General features: G+C 28.0%; 3 protein-coding genes across 3 annotated transcripts; 2 read left to right on the plus strand and 1 right to left on the minus strand.

The window, feature by feature from the left end:
• The first annotated feature begins 516 nt into the window (after positions 1-516).
• Positions 517-7,243, plus strand: LOC145829659 (inward rectifier potassium channel 2-like). Its single transcript, XM_082937512.1, has 6 exons — positions 517-1,028; positions 4,705-4,832; positions 5,030-5,218; positions 5,658-5,807; positions 6,423-6,527; positions 6,787-7,243. Exons 1-6 carry the CDS (start codon positions 533-535, stop codon positions 6,916-6,918), a joined length of 1,200 nt encoding a protein of 399 aa, XP_082793638.1. The 5' UTR covers positions 517-532; the 3' UTR covers positions 6,919-7,243.
• Positions 7,244-10,272: 3,029 nt separating this feature from the next.
• On the minus strand, positions 10,273-14,619 carry LOC145829446 (serotransferrin-1-like). Its single transcript, XM_082937232.1, has 8 exons — positions 14,541-14,619; positions 14,137-14,294; positions 13,392-13,488; positions 12,344-12,502; positions 11,846-12,017; positions 11,517-11,621; positions 11,149-11,272; positions 10,273-10,829 (listed from the first exon to the last, which is right to left on the minus strand). Exons 1-8 carry the CDS (start codon positions 14,578-14,580, stop codon positions 10,653-10,655), a joined length of 1,032 nt encoding a protein of 343 aa, XP_082793358.1. The 5' UTR covers positions 14,581-14,619; the 3' UTR covers positions 10,273-10,652.
• Positions 14,620-17,188: 2,569 nt separating this feature from the next.
• LOC145829771 (serotransferrin-1-like) lies at positions 17,189-21,011 on the plus strand. The gene is made up of 8 exons (XM_082937641.1): positions 17,189-17,264; positions 17,498-17,655; positions 18,053-18,149; positions 18,953-19,111; positions 19,477-19,648; positions 20,027-20,131; positions 20,423-20,546; positions 20,786-21,011. Exons 1-8 carry the CDS (start codon positions 17,225-17,227, stop codon positions 20,960-20,962), a joined length of 1,032 nt encoding a protein of 343 aa, XP_082793767.1. The 5' UTR covers positions 17,189-17,224; the 3' UTR covers positions 20,963-21,011.
• The last annotated feature ends 244 nt before the right edge of the window (positions 21,012-21,255 follow it).

Consider the following 21,255-nt stretch of genomic DNA (forward strand, 5'->3'; position numbering starts at 1 on the left):
TTGTTTAAAAAAGAGTCTAAGTAATATCAGCTGTAATTTATTCAGCTAGATTGTCATTTAAAAAAAACGTTTCCAACACTTTTCCCTATGTAACATATGCCAACTAAAGAAGTTTAATAAACAAGTAGTCACGCTTTGATAGCAAACTTTTATATAAACTACTTTTTTTTTTTACACAAATAGGTTATTAGTATTTTGTCTTTTAGAACTTTTTTTCTAGGTTGATATTAAATTTTAAGTAAATTAAATTCATTTTCATGTTTAATTAGTTGAGCTACAAATCAATACTTGTTGTCAGTATGAGTGAGTTAGTTGTCAGTGTGAGTGAGTTATTAAAACAGTTATCAATTAACCAAAACTAAATCTAACCAGCCAGCAGCTTTTACCTATAAACTAATCAAGACTTTTAACTCTAAAGAATAAAAGAAATACATATTAGATTAAAACCTATACGAGTACATTCAAAAAATTTTGTTAAACTTCAGACAGAAATAAAAATATTAAATATAAAACACATCCTTAACGTTGCAAAATGTCGGATATCGAGGAAGCTATGACGTCAGATAGCATCGAGCTCATCCGCTTGTCACCTAGCAACCAATCACCAATCAGCAGCGTGGTTATCATGGCAACCGACCTCAACAACCAATCAACATTGAGGAGAAAGTCCGACGACTCGGGGTTCGCCAACCGCAGGGACGACTCTGTCAACAGGTCCGACTTCTCTTCATCCAGCGACGACGGGAGCCTTAGCGACCACGGTTGCCATAACAACCATAGAGAAGTGCGCCTCGTGCGGAAGTGCGGCCAGGTGAACGTGGGCCGTTCAGACGACGGCATTGTGACGTCACTGAAGCGCAAACTGTTCAGCGGCGACACGTTCACCACGGTGGTGGAACTCAGGTGGGGATGGCATCTGCTGCTTTTCTCCTCTCTGTTCGTCGTGTCGTGGGTGTTCTTCGGTTTGGTGTACTTGGTGCTAGTGACCGTGCACGAGGGAGGCGAGTGCATCAGCACCGTCACTGAAGGTTGGTGTATGTTTGATTTTTTATTTTTTAATACACTAGTTTAGCGCTTGAATAGGTTAACAATGAGTGGTAGTTAACCAAAGTTATGAAAATATTTTTAAAACCTTTGGTATGATTTAAAAAGACTATTAGTTAAAATAGTTCAGGGGTCGGCAAACTGCGGCCCGCGGGCCAATTGCGGCCCGCGAAGGGTAAATCTGCGGCCCGCGAGCACGTTGTTTTTTTGAATGGAATGCGGCCCGCGAAAGAAAATTTTGTGGCCCGCGAGCATGTAAATGTGGCCCGCTGAGCAAAAATATATTTCAAGTTAAATTTTTTTCGGTATTTTGATTTAATTTGATTAGTTTGGTTTTAAGTCTCTGTATAACATTTAAAAATATTTAAAAGAAATTACTGCTTTAGTTTAAAATGTGAAAAAGACAGATTAGCTTTTCAACAGAATATTTTTCTGAGTTTCACAATAACTTCTTTTTTACAACAGCAAGTAATTATCTGAAAAAAGAGTGTAAAGAGTGCTTGACTTTAATAAATTAGTTATATAATACCTATTTATTAAATAAACTAAATGCAAATGTTTTCCATTTTGTACAAAAGTAATGCACAGTAACTAAATTGTCATTTCTTTATAGCTTAGATATTTTTTTTTAACTGTTTTTTATACCTAAGTTTCTTTTATAGATTTTTTATTTGTAAATGTTATATTTGAGTGTAAAAACATTAAAAATAATATAGTAATAAAAAATAAGGTTTAATTAATTTTTGTTTTGACACATTTTAATTTTTTAGAAGTTTTCTTTGCACTTAAATTAATTTATATGGACACCAACTTAAAAAGGATGCTCATATTTTAAAGCACTTTTTATTTAATACTCTAGTTAGTTTAAGTTTAGTGTATGCATAATTTTCTAACATTGTTGTTTCTACATGTAATATTTAAATTTGTACAGACACATTTAAAACAATATATAACACATAATATAATATAGTCTTTGTTAGGTATACATTTTTATTTTTCAAACATTGTTTTTGTCAAACTAAGTTAACTTTTATGCCTTGCATATCAATACACACATTTGCTGTTTTTTGGAGCTACCTAATTAATATAAACTAGACTTAAGGATGGTAAATTTATAAAGTTTGTACATAGTTAATCAAAATAGTTCAAATTCAAGCAAAAAAACAATTAAACATTGACACACACTCAGACTATCACTATTTGAAGACTTCAAATCTCAGGCCAACTAAGTCATTTTATAAGTTTTTGGCTAAAATTGTTTTTGGTATACAAAAATATCAGAAATGATTTTGTTGACCCAGGCTGGCTTTTTTGCTTGAAAGAGTTGCAAATTAAACTTTTGATGTAAATTTTGCTCAGTCCACAGCTAGTTTGAGTTAAGATATATGTTAAACTTTAAGTCTTGCAGCTGATATAATTCAATATATTATTTATATTATTGTGTACATTTAAGTGTTAACAATCAGTGTTGCCAAAAACTTGAATCCCGGAAAAGCTTTGAACTTAAAAATTTATTCTAAAAATTTCTAGAAAAAAACTTGGATTTGAGAATTTTAGAAAAAACCTGGAATTTCAAACAGTTTTTACATATAAGGTAATGAAATTTCGATTTGACACAAAAATTTAGCAAATAAACATTTCTTTATTAAAAAATATATTAAAGTAGCCTAACAGTCTTTTTTAATATTGATATATTTTTTAAGACACTTTTTAAAGTTAAATTAAACTTTATACTAAAAATAAAAGAAGGAACTGGACATCTTAAAACTTTGTATTGGTGCATTGCATCTTTACTTGTAAAATTTCACCGATCGTTGTGCTTCGTGTTGGAACTAAACCAAGAAATTCTACTAAAATGTCAAAGTTAGTAAAAGCATCTCTAATAAATATTCTCAGATGAGCATTAGTTTTTCTATCAATGATATCATGTTAACATATTGATTAAAGTCCTAATTTGATTTATGTGACTTTATAACCTTAATGCATTTCCTCAATATGAATTTTTGTTGTCATTAAAGAAATAAACAAAAGTTTTTCATTACTGCCAACATAAATTCTTTAAAAAAGTTTTCAATTATAAACGGTATATAATTTGAAATAATAAATTTTGCTACTTTATAACTTGCCTTAACATTTTTTTTTTGATAATTCTGTAGTTACTGAAGATAATCATGTGCTTTGTTGGAATAACTCCTAACTAACGTTTTTTTATTTTTGCAGCTCGTCTTATAATTTACAATTAATATTTTTAAATGTAATATTCTTATTGCAGATAAAGAATTGCTATAATGCTTAATAAAAAATAAGATTTTCAATTTCGCTAATGAATCAATAAAGTTTTATACTTTTGTTAAAATTGTTTAAGAAACTTAATTGTCAATTTCAGCTAGCTTATATTTTTTTTGGCATGTAATTTATTAACTGTTATTAACTTTCGTTATTTCTTTATGCTGTGAACTTTGTTTTATGTGATTTGCTCACAAACAGGCTATTTTAAAAGTTTGAAAACTCAGGTTTCTGTGAAACTTTTATTTCAAAAACTTTAAAGAAATCTTTTAATTCCCAAAATAGTTTTTATGACTGTAGTGTAGTTGACTAATTGTAGTTTTTCTTGTTTTATTACACGTTTTGTATTTTTTAATGATGATGATATTTTTACTAGGTATTTAAGTTTAATTAAAAACGATTTATTAGCTTTTTCAAATCTTAATAAACTTAGGCTGGTTTGATACAACTCAGACACTTTTGATTTTTAAGTGGCAACTATGTTAAAGACTAGTTACTAATAAGATATCTATTTAAGTATTCAAGAATTAATTATGTTAAAGAAATTGTTCTAGCTTTCTGGAATACAAACAGGTACTAATTTTATTATTTTTACTAATTACTAAATTTTTAATTAATGTAAACTATTTAACACGCAATAACTTTTTTTTGAAGAAAATGTTCTTAGAAATATAAAAAAAGGGGTTAATAATATAACAAATATATAAAAGTAGCCCATAAATTGTCTTTCAAGTTTGTTTTTTATAGAGAATTAGGTTGTAAGTAAAGTTACAAAAGTATTAAGTTTAACTTATTAAGTGCTTATGAAAGTACATAGTTTATTAACACTTAAGTATATAAGTCAATGTAAATTTTATTCTTATATATATTAATTTAAATAATCATTATATGTATAGCTAAATGTCATTTAAAATGATAAAGTGAATAAAAGTAAAACTTTCCTCTCGTGTGACTAAAACTAAAACCAAAAGATTATTCAAATGTCACTAAAACTAAAACTGCGGCCCGCGAAGACTTCGTAAACTTGAAATTTGGCCCGCGACCACCAACTGCCTGCCGACCCCTGAAATAGTTGAACAAAATAGTTTAGTTTTGCTTGAAGTTTGAAATGACTTAACTGTAGGTTTTAATATTTCAAGCTGTACTATAACAATGTTTTTAAAAGTGTTTAAGGCTTGATATTAAACATAGACTAAAATGACAAGGTTTAAACACCCTTTGTACTTGTTTACGTTATCTATTGCAGTTTACATAGATGCAAGTTTATTTAGTTTTTTATAACTATAAGAGTGGAATTTTCTGAGCTATCTTTCTATGATTTAACCACATTTAATAAAGGTTAAACTTGAATTCATTTTTTTATTATATCAACAGGCTCTTCGGTCAGTGAGTTGTTCAAATCTAGCTACCTGTTCGCCCTGGAAACCCAAGTTACCATTGGTTACGGGTCCAGGTCGACAACCAGGGAATGTCCCTTGACCATAGCAACCGTTATCTTGCAGGTCAGAATAAGTTATAAGTGTTTATTTTTGTTTTTGATACTCTTTTTAAACAAAAGTCGTTATTGGTAAAGTTTTATAGAATCTAGCTGTTTTTGAAGATTATACTTTTTTTAAATACTTTTTTTGAAAGACTCTTGTCTAAGTATAAGAAATCGTAGCATTTACAACCGCTAACACTAACTCAAATTCCGGCACAGGTCATGTTCGCGCACTTTCTCAACGCGTACTTTGTCGGGGCGTTGTTGGCGAAAATGGCGCGGGGCAAGAAAAGGGCGCGAACCATCAAGTTGAGTAGGAGGGCGGTGGTCAATTGCGGTCTCGATGGGGAGATGCGGTTCCAGTTCAGGTGCGCGAACCTGCAAAAATCCCCTCTTGTGGAAGCTCAGGTTAATATTTTTGTTTATAAAATGTACTTCTACTGATCTTTAAAATTAAAATAAATTCAAAATGTTCTATTATTCTTCTATCAGTCAGATGAAAAACTACACGTAATTTATGAAGTCCTTTTTTAGTTAAAGATTTTCAAGTTTGCACACTTTTATTAAACATAAAAATGTCAAGTTAGCAAAACGCTATTTGTTTTTTCAAAAGTATAAAATTTCAAAAAATTTTACAACAATTTTTTTGTTTTTTATTTAAAAAACATTTCAATAATCGAGTTTTATACAAATAAAAAGAGTCTATTTTTGTAATTTGAAATCACAAACACAATCTACTTTCTAAATTTAGCTCTAAATAAACTTGATAATTGTTTTGTTTTCTATCTAAAATCCGTTTTTAAATGATTAAAATAAGTATTTTTTGTATATCACCTTATTCACGCAGGTGAGGGCTTTTCTCATCAACGAGCACGTGACCATGGAGGGGGAGAAGATACCTCTGCAGCAGACCGAGTTGGAACTGAACACGAACAAGATCTTCCTGGAGGCTCCGGAGATATTCACCCACATCATTGATGAGGATTCGCCTTTAAAAGTTTGTGATAAAACATTATTTTTGTGTATTGTTTTAAATTAGATTTTAAATAGGCTCATGTTATACAAAAAAGTTAACTTTATTTTGTAAAGCTTTTTTTTTAAAGATAATTAAACTCGCAAATTAAGCAAATAAAGTATTCGTCGACGAAGTTTTGGTTTTTGAATATTCATCATAAGCTTTTATCATAAACTTTAACAGAAAAAATTTGTCATTGTTTGCATGTGATTTTAAATAAACTACTGTGTTTTTTTTTTACATTTAAATTGCTATAAAGGTAGTAGTATAAATAGATTAAGTATAGTTTATAAATTGATGAATATTATTACAAAAAAAAAACATAACATTTTTATAAAACATATAAGTTAAACTAGCTACTAATTTAAGCCTATAAAAAATAATAATGTATATTATAAGAATAAAGACTATTTATTTTTTTACATATCATACAACTTTGCAACAACATTAAATCTAATTTATTTATGACTTTTCAAACTTACAATTAGTAAACAAAAAACAAGATATAACCACAACTGTGTAATATTATTGAAACTTTTTTCAATTATACTAAACGTATTAAAAAACAGTAATTAAACTAGTCGTTTTACCACATAGGACCTGAGCGTGGACACGAAGAACTTCGAGGTGGTGGTGTCGATAGAGGGCGTTGTGGAGGGGACCGGAAACGTCACACACTCCATGACGTCATACACGTGCCAGGTTTATACTTGAATTTATTATTAACACTAAAATATAGTGAACACAAAAATATAACACATTCTAGGTACATATTTGAAACGTATACATTAAATACGATTGCTGTATTTGTAACGAATTCATAAAAATATACAAAGTAACTAATGTTGCGGTAGTACTTGATAGAAAAAAAAATTTTGTAATAAATTATTCAAGTACAACAGTATTAGAAATCTTTTATCGAACAATCAAGTACTCTGTAAACTATACCATTATTTCACAGGACGTTCTGTGGGGCCACAAGTTCTATTCGCTGCAATCTTCAAGGGGCGGTCACTGGTCCAAGATCAATCTGCGGAGGTTCAACTGGACCAAGAGGGTCCAGAAGGTTGAACTGTTGGGAGAGTTCAAATGAGGGGATTTTTTATAAAAGTTTTTGTTGTGACAGTTAGGTACAATTTGTTTTTTTACAAATGTTAATCACGTTGTTTGTTTTTAGCAAACTTTTATTCGTTTGAAAAATAATAGATTATTAAAATTGCTGGTTGAACTTTTGGGTAAGGTTAGTTAAAAGGGATTTTTGATAGTGCGAAAAAAGGTACATTTTTTTTTAGTTTTTATTTTGTTTAAAAGCATTTTTAATCGCTTGTGACTTAATTGGTTTTTAAAGCTTTATATTAAGTTATTTGATTTTTAATTTTTAATTTTATTTATCTAAAAAATATTAGTAGCTTTTTTCTTATATGTGACCTTATATTATATATACTTGGCTAAACCTTTTAGATAATTACAGTGTACTAATTTTTATTGTTTTAGTGACTTTAAATGCTATTCTTTAAGTTTACTTAATTTTTTAATTGCATGATTTGCACACTTCGTACTAAAACTAGTTTTTGTTTAGAACAATTAGTTAGTTACAAACTACAAATAGTTTTTATAAAACTTAACAAAAAAATCACTGTTAATAAAATCTAATTTCAAAGTTTATGGTTTGTAAAAACGTTAAGCAAAATTATTAAAGCACTATTTCTTATTTTAACAATAATTTGACTAGTAAAATTTATCAAAAAAAACTTTAGTACAAGTTATGTAACATGATTTTAACACAAAACATACTTTGTCCTATTTTTCGTAATCAATCATCTTTTTATACCTATTTATGTGTAAACAAACGTACATGTTACAAATTTTTTTGTACATTTTTTTTAGCAATACTACTTAGGCTTTTATAAATCTGTATGTTATAAGTTTTTCTTAATACAAACTGTATCCTTTTTAATTAATGTTTGTAAAATTAACATGTTTCACTGACTGTTATTTATTTTGAGCAACTTAACAGTTTATCAAGTTTTATAGTAACTTAAAACTTATTAAGTAATTTAAAGTGTTATATTAAATTGTAATTTTTTCATTTAAATTGTTTTAAGATGAATTTTTTTGTCAACAACTTTGAATAACCCGACTGCATTTATGCTTTAACTCTTAAGACTGAGATTAAAATACATTTGTAATGTTTGCCAAGTTTTAATTAATTTTGACCTAGTAAAACTTGTAAGTCATTAATTTTATTTTGCAAGTTTACATTTCAACAGTTTAAATTTGTTTTAACAACAAATTGCTTTTACTATTTAACTTTTGCTTATCTTGAACTTTTTGATGACCGTTATCATGTAAAAAAAATGTTCTGAATAGATATAATATATCATTAAAAAAAAATAAATTCATAAACGATACTACTGCTTAAAACAAAGGTATTATAAAACTCTTATTTATAAATTTAGAAACTTTGTAAATAAAAACGATTTAACTTTTTAGTTTTATAAGTGTTCACTTATAATTTTTACTTTTAACTAAACATTTGTTTTTTTTGAGCAGTTATACTGAGCTTATTTTACTTTAATTTACTTTGATACTATAAAACTCAAGTTGGCACTTAGTTTATAGTTTAGTTCTAAGCTTATAAACTAATATAAAACTCTGTAAAAAATTTTTTGTTTTACTTTATTAAAACTATATATTTAATGCAGTGATTAACATATTATTAATTTAAATACTTTAAAGTAATTTTAACATTTTATCTGTTAAACTAAATGGTTGCGATATTTTCTAAGAACAAAAAATTAAAAAAAAAGGCTAACATATTAGACAAAGGTTCGAGCCTGTAAAAATATTTAAATTTTTTAATCCCATACGAACGCTGAAATTTAGTTTATATCACAAAGAATAGAAAACGTCGCGTTAAACATAAAATAAATTCGTTTATTTTGTTAAATTTAATTATTAGGTTCCGAAGATTTAGAATAAAGAAACTAATTTTTTAATGCTTTGACTTTTTTTAAAAGCACCGTTTCTAATTAGAACTATTTGGAGCAACAAAATGTCAAATAAATAAAAAAGCTGTTACACGATTAATCGTAAAAAAAATATAATTGGTTTTGTGTTTTATATCAAAGATTTAATTTTTAATAATGCTTTTCTATCAGCTTGTTATATAACAAGTTTACATTTAGATTTTTAAACAATGTGATTTGTTTACTTTCAAAACAAAAAGTGTTGTTATTGACAGAGCTCTAAAATTTGTTAAAAATATTTAGGTTCAAATAGAAATTGTATGTCTGCTTTTCAGTAGTTTGTTATAAAACTTTACTCTTTTTATTCTTTTTATACTTTTTAAACTTTTTTCTCCAAAAAAAAAATGTTTAATGAATGTATTGAACTTGCTAAAAACGTATAAGAAAATGAAAAGTTTAGTGTATTTAGTGATAAAATAAAATGTTTGAATACAAAGCAACTTAGTATTTTCCATAAACATGATAAGTCATTAAGAATGTATTTTAAGTTTTTAAAACTTTCTGCCAAGGTTTCAAACACTCATTAACGTAATGAAGCCTTCATTTGACTGAATCAAAGGTATATGAATCGATAACCAAAAAGTATTTCTTACAACATGTCCTTTGACCTTGTTTCAAGCGCTTTCTTTGTCGTTCATCAAATCAATAAAAACATCAAGGTTAAGGTCGATTCAGAAACAAATAAAAACTTGTTCAAAACTAAGAATCAACAACAAAAAAACACAAAAAATAATCAATTTTAAAAACAGATTTGTCGACGCCGCTAAACATCAAATTATTTAATTAGAAATGTGTATTTTAAAACAGTGGATCTCTGGCATTTTAATATTTGTGATCAGTGATTTATTTATAAAATAATTCTTACACAAGAAGAAACTTAACTATACGCTTTGAAAATCGATTAGTATGACTCAGTTGTCTTTGTATGTAGATAAAACAAAATTAATGTTAACTAAAATTCATTTTCATATTTCCAAATTCCTACTTTAAACTTATTTTCTGTCATATATCAAGAGTGTGTACACAATAAGATAACTTCTGTGAGATTTTCACAGGTTTACAGGTTTTATCATTTTAATTTAAATAATTATTTGTCATCGTAACTTTTGTAATATCAGAAATTGTTTAAAAGATGTTTAAAAGTTGCGAATGCACTTTTTTTTGGACAGTTAGATCCATTATTTATCAACCTTATTATTACTAGTTTAGAAAACTTTGACCTTTTTGTAATAGAAATCATCGATACTTTCTTTCTAAGTACAGACTTTCACAGTGGCATTTAAACTTGTTTTGTTATTATTAATTTTGTTTTTTGATCGGTAGTAAAGAGTTTACAATTTTGTAGCATTTACTCCGATTATTAAAATAACTAATATTTTAACACGTTTGTGCTTTATAGGTACATAAAAAATATTTCCATAACCGTTTATTGAAAATAATTTAACGTATAACATATTACGATAACATAATAAAAAATGCAAATTATTAAAAAGATGCAAAAAGTGTACAAGTATAGCATTACTATTCTTACTTCAAAAAGAAAGTGGCTTGGGTTTATCTTTGCCAATTATTTAGCAAAATTTAAAATAAATAGTTTCTAAACAACTAAAAGAATCGAATAAAATAAACACTTAATACAACAAATATGATAGGTATGGTAAAACAAATTATAAGTATTAGTATTTCACATAAGAAATCGTGGATTTCTACTTAGTGTAAATTTTGACGAAATCCACAAAAAGAATAATATAAATGATTACCAAGAATCACGTGATTGTTATAAATAAATTTTTTTGTTTTAACAAGAAGAGTGCTTGGGTTTATCCTGGTTCTTAACTGCGTACACGCTACAGAAGTAATCGTCTCCCATGTACTTTATAGGGTTCATTCTGTTCATGTACATGAAATATCTGACCTTTGAACCCCACAATATGTTCTTTCCGCCCCCGTAACTGTTCCTATCTCCCAGCTTGTTCTGTGGTTAAAAAGTAAAAATTATGTTTTTTACCTATAACCGAAAAAAAAACACTTAGCACGTTTATAAAGCAGCAAATTAAAAAAAAGGATACTAAATGTTAAAGTGAACTTAATGCTTTTTTATGTGTAAGACTTTATGTTGACTTTAAAATAAAAAGTAGCTTATTTGCTTTGATATTTTTGTAAATTTAAATTCATTATAAAAAACATTTTTTGTCATTTTAGCAGGACGTTAAAAATTAACTGCAGTCATTAAGTTTAAACATTTAGTAAGTATTTTCATACAAGAAATTAAAACTATTAAGTTGTTAACAAACCCATGCATCGGCAAGTTTAGCAAAGACAGATTCGGCATCCTCCGCAGAAACCCCCTTTCTCATAACTACTGCGTGTGCGGGGACTCTCCCTAAATTACAATTCTCCCATTCAAGCGGTGACGACCTGAAACATTTCAGTTCATTAGTGATTACATAAATATTATTACAGTGTTGATTTTAGCGAAGTTAAAAATGTTTAAATGAATAAGTGTTTGTACCAAATATAAATTTTTACATTTAGATATATATATAAACATATACATACGAGTAAAACATTATTTATTTACTTTAAAATTGAACTTTACTTGTGACGCTAAAGTTTAAAAACTTTATAACTTGAAAAAAAATAATTTAAACTTTGATTTTACCTTCTGGGAGCGTCCGGACAGAGTAGTTCGAATTTATCGGCTTCTTCAGCGGAAATTATCGTTTGTTTGATGAACGCCACGTCACCAACTCCGTCCTTCATGCACCTGTGTGACGTAATAATTGATAATTAAAATTTTTATATCGAGTTGACGTGCAGATGCTTTATATATGTTAGTTTCTTCACTAACATTACAATAAAACTGTACCAGTCTTAAAATCTTAGACCGTTCATCACCAAATAATTAGGATGCTAAAAAAAGCTGACATTTCTGTTATTTTAAAAAAACATTATACTAAAAAAAATTATTTAATTCTTAGTTAAACTGACTGGAAAGCGCCATGGTACCCGTAATACTTTTCGTTGCTGTTCCGTGCACACTTGTTCACACCGGATTGGTCACCCTTGCACAGTTCACACCATTTTTCGTCTGCACCGCCAGGTATCATGTAAGCGTACTTGTCCATGCTCGCCCCTGGTGCGCAACTTGCCGCTACTCCACCTGTTTCAATGTAGGGGATTTTAAAAGTTTGGTGAAAAACTATGGTGTGTTGTTATATATAAGTTTCGTAGTTTAATTAAAGTGAACTTGACTTTACCAAGCTAATGGTTTCCAAGCAAATGCATTCATTAGTAAACATATAATTTTTAGTCAGTTTAAAATGCTATTGTAAAATATTTTTTGTTAAAAATAAGGTATACAATACTAGCTTTTGATTTTAAAGTAATAGATATAAATTTAAGTATTTAAAAACAATCGCTTTCAGGGTTTTTCAACTATTTTTTTAATTATTATTTTACTTTTTTCATGTATCTATTAAAACGTACTTGGATTTCCGTTATGACGTAACAGCCATCCCATTGGAACGTTCCACCCGGATGATTTTCCCACCCCAGTGTGACAGGTTTTGTAACCTGATATTTGCTTCATGCTCAGTCCAGGGAATGCCCCTTTCTTAACAACAGCAACCGCGTAGTATGATGCGTCTGTAAAAAGTATTGCATTTAGTGTGTAGAAGATATTTTTGTTATGTTTTATATTTTCTTTATAAATATCATTTATTTGTAAATTTAAAATTTCTGTAAAAAAGTTATGCTTTCTAAAACTTTTTTATTAGAATCTGGTAAAGACGAATATTTTATTTAGACAATTTTAAAGAATTAACAAGTTTTGCTTAAGAATATAAAATTTAAAACCTTACTGAATTCCATGTAAATAAATTAATGAATAAACAAATAAATAAATATTCATTGATCTATTTGGTCGTTTATTGATTTGTTATTGATTATCTAACAGGTATTACGATATTTAAACTAAACAAATATTTGGTTTAGTCGTCTGCTTAATAAGGTATTCAATTTAAATAAACAGTAAATTGACATAAGCAAAACGTGCGTGAAACATTTTATTCTATTTATCAACTAATTTAATAAAACCCCTTAAAGGTAATAATCTGCAAACCAACAAATAGTTACTTTGCATGATTTTTGTTTGCCTTAGTTTCATATCGATTTGTGATATTAGATTTTGAATTTATCACTTTGTTTGCTTAAAACAAATGAATATTTAAAATATAATTACGTAACTCAGCTTTTTTTAATAACCTAAAATAGCTTAATTAAAAACCTAATTTCATTATAAAATCTTTCAAAATGGTATCAATAAAAGTTGTTTAATGCCATGTCTACAATCTTAAAAAAATAAGTAAACTACATATTGATTACTTGGCAATTTCACTTAAATATATTTGAATGTTAGTAGATCGGTCAGTTAAAGTTTTAGTTTTAAAGTTTAATTGTGTTACAAACAGAACTAATTAATGATTGTTTTTTACAACTTTTTTATTAATTTATTGTGCAAAACAGTGTCATTTACCTTCATATCCAACATTTTCAGCTGCAACTACAGATATTTCATTTCTGAAATGGTAAATATCTCCACCATCTAAATCTATTATATCGGCTTGACCCACCTATGATAAAACATTAATTTTATTCTAAATAAGTATGTCTGTAAGATTGGTAACTTAAAAGAAGCTAATATTTTTAATTTATTAATATGAGTTGTTTAGTTTTTTAGTGAACTTGTGCTTGTGTTTTTTAACTTTATTGCTTTAAATATTTGGTTTTTTAAGTATTGTATTTTAAAAATTGTCTAATTTTGTACTTAACCCCTTTTAACTCATCCGTACATAAAAAAAAGACTTCTTAACAAAAATGTTATTATATTAATCACCTGAATTTCATATATGCAAACAATTAGCTACTTTTCAATTTTATTTTATGTAACTGTTTAATTTTTGTATACTCTATTTTTCTTTACTAAATTTTTGATATTTTTTTACACTGCATCTATTTTAATTTTTCAATGCAACAAAAAATATCTTTGTTATATCAAAAAATAACAATCTTTCAAATTAAACCTTTTAAATGTTTATACATTTTATTAACACCCACTTTAATTTTCCGCCTCCAAGTCTTAATCAATTAGAAAATATTAATTATTGACACTAGTAATTTAAAATTAAATTTTAAAGTTCATCAATGCAAAGAGTAAGCTCAGTTTGTTAAAAAAAATTTCTACAATCTCTTAGTTTTTATGCATTATTATTCACACCCACTTTAATTTTCTGCATGCACGAATGCACACCATCGGCCAGTGTGCACTCGAAATCGAACACCCTGCTACCGTCATCGTTCCTTCTACTGTTGAATGACGTGCACTTCCTGTACTCCGCCTGTGACGTGCAACACCAAGTGTACGCGTCACAATAAGAAGCTGTGACGTCATAGTTTAAATTAGTTGGTCAACATATGTTTTTTTAGTTTTGATTCTGATACTATTTTTAAATTAAGACCTTCTTTAAGATTTAAATGTTCAAACTCTCCAAACTAAATTTATGTCTACTTTTTCGTATTTGGTATACCTAATATAAGAGTTTTATGTATTTTTCTTCTATTGTTCTATTAATTGTTAGAGTTTTTTAAAATAAAAAAAAATATGATAGTTTTATAAATAACTCACCTGCAAAAAGCATCAGACATATCACTGCTAAGCTTTTCATTTTGAATAATTTTCAGTTGTTACTTCAGTAAAGTTTTAGTGAATGATTGTAGAAATTCTTACTTTCAGTTCTTTTATACCCAAACGAAACTGCTGCAATCTGAACAAACAAATCTGCAAGGAATGCAGCGATAAGCAATCACGTTGCAGCAAGTCAGTTGCTTTATGACGTATTTTTCACCGCTGATTGGGGTAATAGTTGCGCAACTAATCACCCTATTTGCGGTCAACTTTTGTTTTTAGTTTCCCAGCAATTTAGGTGGAATCAAGTGTCCATTTTACATAATTAAAGTTACGTAATAGTAAAATACTTTTTTAACAGTACTCACTTGACTTCAACTAAATTTTATTCATACTTAAAAAAAAATTGAAATATTCTTTACTTAACAGTTAAAAAAAAGTTCGTCAAACTTAAAAGGATATTGCTTACACAAACATATAAAGATTCCTCAAAAGCAGTTTCTGTCAATTAAAGTTTCCGCTGCAAAGCTTAAACAACCTTTTTGAAAACGTACTTTTTAAATTTTGAGCAAGTACTTAAAACTTTTTATCGTTTAAAACCAAAAGTATATGAAATTTAAGTAAAGAAATTTTTTTTAGACTTTTTAAACATTCACAAGTACTCTTTATCAGCAACGTAGTCTTAGTGAAATGATAAAAAACAGCTTCACAACGTGCTAGAATTTTACATTTTCTTTGAACAAAATTTTGTTTTTATAATACTTTTATGCGGTAGTTCACTACTGCAATAAAAGTGTTAAAAGAACAACTTGTTACTTCTTAACAGTATACAAACACTGTTAAGTGTAATGTTTTTGTATAGGTTTTACCAAATAAACATCAAAAGACTTTGTAAGAGACCTCATAGTTTTATTTATACATGAAAATGTAAAATATTTCAACTTTTATAAATAACAGTAACCACATGGAAACAGTGATAAAAGTTTTGTTAAACTTTATTTGTAGAGTATAGCAACTCAAACAGTTTTATTAAAATCTAAAAGTAACAGTTTAGTGTTTGCAACACGATATATTAGCTGGGTAGGTGTAAAAAATGCACGAAGGGATAATTTTGCACAAAGATACGTTTTCAGGGCGTCAATTTTGCACGAAGACACATTTGCAAGGTATGAATTTATTATTATTTTTTCTATCACTCTTATCCCTAACTCTTACCCTTGGTCGGTAGTTTTTTATTTAATTTTTTCTATTTTTTAGTTAATTTTATTCATTTTCGCGCAAAAATAACACTTCGTGAAAAATGACTTTTCGTGCATATTTGAGCCTTCGTGCAAAAGTGTCTTCGATGAACCATACCCATACTAGACAAATGGAGTGAAACTTTATAACAGATTAGTTGTTTATAATGTGAGGTGGACAGATAGTTTTGTTTTGAATCTTTGGTATGTAAAAAAAAATGAAAAAAGTAATAAAACTACTTCTACAACTTAAAAGTATACTGTTTTCCTTACATTTAGTTTTTAAATATTTTCTTTTAGATAACAATCTAGTGTAACACCTTTAAAGAATAAAAAACTGAAATTATAAAAATGTAACTCTAGACTAATTAGACTTTATGCAGAAACGTTTTTCTTTAGTTTGTTTGAATCATTGCACTCGGTTCTAACTTAAAACTCTGACAAAACAAAACTATGCAGTTGAGAAATTAAAATCGCGATTCACTTTAGAAAATTCGAACTACAGAAACACACATATTAGTTCTAATATTTTAAAATAATTTTTTTACTTAATCAAACTTAATTACCTAAGTTAAATAATATCTTTAACAATATTAAAACTGTTATGAGTGTTTGGGATTTTTAAGTATTACTTAAACGTTCAAACTGTATTCATTAACAAAAATTACGCATTTTTAAACAAGTATTTTCGAACGAACTTACTAACACAGTATCAAAATATTAGTTGAAGCGTACAGAAAAATGTTATTGACACTTCTGAACATTTATTTTAAAGTTTAAGATAAACTAAAATTGATAGTATTTTTTTCAATGCTAACATTAGTTTATAATTCTTTTTGTTTGATTTTAGTATTAAGACTTAATTACAATAACTTGTACTACTAAGTTTTGAAATACTACAAAGTATTAAAAAACCTAATATTATTTACTGTAACAAGCACGTTTTCAGCAAACTTGTTTAACCCATTTACAATGACAGAAACTGCTTTTAAATAACTTAAGTTTATTTTAATTCTTTGTGTATCTAAATATTAAAAGCTTATTGAGTATGTTTTTAAAAATTCAATTAATTTATAGTAGTTAAAAAAAAAAACACGAACAAGTTTTAATTAAAAGTAAAACAATTATTGTTTACATAATGTTTTGTTTACATACGCAATTTTGACTTTCGAAAAAAGGGAACATAATTTTACCGAAACTGCTTTCAGGGAAACTAAAAGCTGACCGCAAATAGGGTGATTATTTGCGCAACTATCACCCCAATCAGCAGTGTAAATACGTCATAAAGCAACTAATTTGCTGCAATTCGATAGATTTTTGCTGCATACCTTGCAGGTTTATTTGTTCAAAATGCAGCAGTTTCGCAAGGGTATAAAAGAATTGAAGATACAGATTTCTACAATCATTCAACAAATTCACTGAAGTAACAACCTGACATTCTTCAAAATGAAAAGCTTAGCAGCAGTATGTCTGATGCTTTTAGCAGGTTGGTAATTTATTTGAATTATTTTCAGCAACTAGTTTAAAAAAATAAATGTCTACAGTTATATTAATACTACTTTAGAAAATACTTATGTAAAAAGTATTATTTATAAGTGTAGTATGTGAAAACTTAGATTACTTTTTGCAAACAATACCTTAAACTTCTATAACTTGTAAATTGTCTTTAAATAAAAGTTTTTAACAAAAAAATTAACCGTATTAAATATGACGTCACAGCTTCTTATTGTGACGCGTACACTTGGTGTTGCACGTCACAGGCGGAGTACAGGAAGTGCACGTCATTCAACAGTAGAAGGAACGATGACGGTAGCAGGGTGTTCGATTTCGAGTGCACACTGGCCGATGGTGTGCATTCGTGCATGCAGAAAATTAAAGTGGGTGTGAACAAATCAAAAAAACTAAAAAGTTGTTTAAATTTTTTAAATTATCTTTCAAGCTAAAATAGTAGAAAGTAATAATCATTAAAACTACTGCAGAATTTTTTTCTTGAAAAGTACCAAACAGTTTTCATTGACCAAAATAAGAGGTTTAATTTAAAATATTTATATCAGTAATGTTGCTTTTTAAGAATACATGGTTTAGTTAAGTAAATTAATATAAAATTTAACAAAGAATTAAAAATAAAATAAATAATAAAAATAGAAAACAGTCATACTAAATTTATGAAATAAAAGCCTTAAAACACACAACAAGTTAATTACTATTAAGTTCGTTTTTATCGCTAACTTCCCTTAAGTATTTATTTGAAATAAAATCAATGTTTTATCATAGGTGGGTCAAGCCGATATAATAGATTTAGATGGTGGAGATATTTACGATTTCAGAAATGAAATATCTGTAGTTGCAGCTGAAAATGTTGGGTATGAAGGTAAATTGAAATTTTTGTTTTATTCAATATAGAAATAAAAAAGTTAAATTTTATATATGTGTTTTTTTTTAATATTGTAAAATATACAGAGATCTATTAATGTTAAACCATTTTGAGTAAAATTGCTAAGTAATTATTATGTATCTTATACTTAAATTGCCAAAGTTATAAAATCGACAACAACTTGCTTTTAAAAACTAAATTTACATAACTGAAAAGTTTTTTAAACAAAAGCAAATTTATTTAAGGCTATTGAACGTTAAGGAAGTAAGCTGAGTATAGTTAAAAAACAAAAGTAAACATTTTATCCAAGCAAACAAAACTTAGATTTGGTGGTACAAACCGATAAAAATGTAAAGCTAACAAAAATCATAAAAAAAAAAATTGTTAATGTACAGATTGTCTTCATTACAGGGTTTTATTTACATAAACTGATAAAAATGTTAAGGTTTATCATGTTCGTATTGCACCTGCCGATGTAAAGCTTAATGACACAGAATGTTTTATATGGCTAAAGCAAATACTTGTTCACTTACTAATTTTTGATACCTGTTAGATAATCGATGACAACTCTACCAACGATTGAAAACGATCATTGACATATTTATCGTAAATACATTATAATTCGCTAATGTCTACGCACTTTTCTTTAATGAACTAAGTTATTATACATGAAAGACTATACACTAAACTAAATTTGTTAATTGATTCAAATAACTATATAACTAAAATTATTCAAAAATGCTTCTCGGAATTTTACAGAAAGTTCGATTAAAAAAAAAACTTTTTAATTTGTTTCGCAGACGCATCTTACTACGCGGTTGCTGTTGTTAAAAAAGGGGCATTCCCTGGACTGAGCATGAAACAAATATCCGGGTACAAGACCTGTCACACCGGGGTCGGAAAATCATCCGGGTGGAATGTTCCAATGGGATGGCTGTTACGTCATAACGGAAATCCAAGTATGTTTAAATTTTTAATTTATAAAACAATCGCAGCAATGATCAATAAGACTTACCAAAAACAACTATTTTAATGTTTTGATTTTTTATGTGTATAAATTAGACTTTCGTACTATAATTTTAAATCAAGTTGTGAATAAAAGCTACCTAAATTCACATAAAATAATTTCACGACAACAGAACTTATCACCAAACAAATTATTACTGTTGTTAAAAAAGGATAGATTATGTGCTGATACGCTTAGTAAAGAAAAGTTGAATAAGTAAAAGTTAAATTAAGGAACTTTCATAGCATGAACCATAAGTTTTATACAACAGCACACCACAGCTTAAATACAAATTAAAAAATCCCTATATTGAAACAGGTGGAATAGCGGCAAGTTGCGCACCAGGGGCGAGCATGGACAAGTACGCTTACATGATACCCGGTGGTGCAGACGAAAAATGGTGTGAACTGTGCAAGGGTGACCAATTCGGTGTGAACAAGTGTGCACGGAACAGCAACGAAAAGTATTACGGGTACCATGGCGCCTTCCAGTCAGTTTAAGTAGTAACTATCTTAAACAACTAGAACTTGCTTTTTTTTAATAAAAGTTTAATTTTTTTGTATACTTAACCTTTATATAACAAATGGGTTGAATTATATTATTCAAAAATAAAAAAGGTTATAGAATGATTAATTCTTATTCAAATTTAGTTCATCTTCTCGCCAACCCAGAAAACACTTTTAAACACTTTTTTTATAATAAATAGTAAATTTCTCTTTTAAAAACCTTTAGATAACAAACAGGTTAAATTATATTCTACCCAAAAATGAAAAAGGTGATGGAATGATTTATTCAAACTTTATCAAAAATTTAAATTAATATCTGCCCCAAATCAACAAACTTTCAAAATTATTATGACGTCACACAGGTGCATGAAAGACGGAGTTGGTGACGTGGCATTCATCAAACAAACGATAATTTCCGCTGAAGAAGCCGACAAATTCGAACTACTCTGTCCGGACGCTCCCAGAAGGTAGAAAAAAACTTATTAAGTTTTATTATATTTTCAAATGTGTAAGTTTCATTCTTGTAAAAAAATTTAGATCATTCTGAGGTTTACACGAATTAAAACTGTGGTAAACCTTTAGTAATAAATGTAATAAACACTCACAACGTTATTAACTTTACAGAAATGATTGTGGTAATAAATATTATGTGGTTAATTAAGAATAACTTTTGCCATTTAACACTTCAAATATTCTCAAGCTCTATGAAACAATTTTTTTAGACTTTTTTTAACTTCTAAATAACTAAAATATTTCAGGTCGTCACCGCTTGAATGGGAGAGTTGTAATTTAGGGAGAGTCCCCGCACACGCAGTAGTTTTGAGAAAGGGGGTTTCTGCGGAGGATGCCGAATCTGTCTTTGCTAAACTTGCCGATGCATGGGTTTGTTTTTTTATTTTATATTTTATATAACAAAAATATAGCTTTTTATATATTTTTTTGTTCAATATTAAACTGACCACAGAACGAGTTGGCAGATTATCTTATAGAAAATATAAAATGACAAAATAACAAATGTTGAAAAGTATATATACACTTTTTTATGATTTAAGAATTACCACAGTTCTATCAATAGAAATAAAATTTCAATTACTTTACACATATTTGTATAACCACTACAGAACAAATTGGGAGATAGGAACAGTTACGGGGGTGGAAAGAACATATTGTGGGGTTCAAAGGTCAGATACTTCATGTACATGAACAGAATGAACCCGATAAAGTACATGGGAGACGATTACTTCTGTAGCGTGTACGCAGTTAAGAACCAGGACAAACCCAAGCACTCTTCTTGTTAAAACAAAAATTTTATTTATAAGAATAATGTGATTATAAAACTTTTTTTTGGATTTCGCTAAAGTTTAAATTTTATGTACATATCTATTATATAAGCCAGGGGTCGGCAGGCAGTTGGTATTCGCGGGCCAAATTTGAAGTTTCCAAAGTCTTCGCGGGCCGCAGTTTTAGTTTTAGTGACATTTGATAATATTTTGGTTTTAGTTTTAGTCACACTAAAGAAAGGTTTTACTTTTATTCATCTATTATTTTAAATGACTTTAGCTATACAAAGAATGCCTATTTAATATTTATT

This window comes from Thalia democratica, chromosome 2 (assembly GCF_965202585.1).
Source record: "Thalia democratica chromosome 2, ktThaDemo2.hap1.1, whole genome shotgun sequence".
Taxonomy (NCBI): domain Eukaryota; kingdom Metazoa; phylum Chordata; class Thaliacea; order Salpida; family Salpidae; genus Thalia; species Thalia democratica.

Excerpts from the sequence above, each read along its gene's own strand:
- LOC145829771 (XM_082937641.1), top strand. The coding sequence starts at position 17,225 with ATGAAAAGCTTAGCAGCAGTATGTCTGATGCTTTTAGCAG. Across the intron at positions 19,649-20,026 it reads GGGTACCATGGCGCCTTCCA|GTGCATGAAAGACGGAGTTG; the intron begins GTCAGTTTAAGT and ends GACGTCACACAG. Across the intron at positions 20,547-20,785 it reads CTAAACTTGCCGATGCATGG|AACAAATTGGGAGATAGGAA; the intron begins GTTTGTTTTTTT and ends TAACCACTACAG.
- LOC145829659 (XM_082937512.1), top strand. The coding sequence starts at position 533 with ATGTCGGATATCGAGGAAGCTATGACGTCAGATAGCATCGAGCTCATC. Across the intron at positions 1,029-4,704 it reads CATCAGCACCGTCACTGAAG|GCTCTTCGGTCAGTGAGTTG; the intron begins GTTGGTGTATGT and ends TTATATCAACAG. Across the intron at positions 5,808-6,422 it reads ATGAGGATTCGCCTTTAAAA|GACCTGAGCGTGGACACGAA; the intron begins GTTTGTGATAAA and ends TTTACCACATAG.
- LOC145829446 (XM_082937232.1), bottom strand. The coding sequence starts at position 14,580 with ATGAAAAGCTTAGCAGTGATATGTCTGATGCTTTTTGCAG. Across the intron at positions 14,295-14,540 it reads ATGTCTGATGCTTTTTGCAG|CTTCTTATTGTGACGCGTAC; the intron begins GTGAGTTATTTA and ends ATGACGTCACAG. Across the intron at positions 12,503-13,391 it reads TGAAAATGTTGGATATGAAG|ACGCATCATACTACGCGGTT; the intron begins GTAAATGACACT and ends TACTTTTTACAG.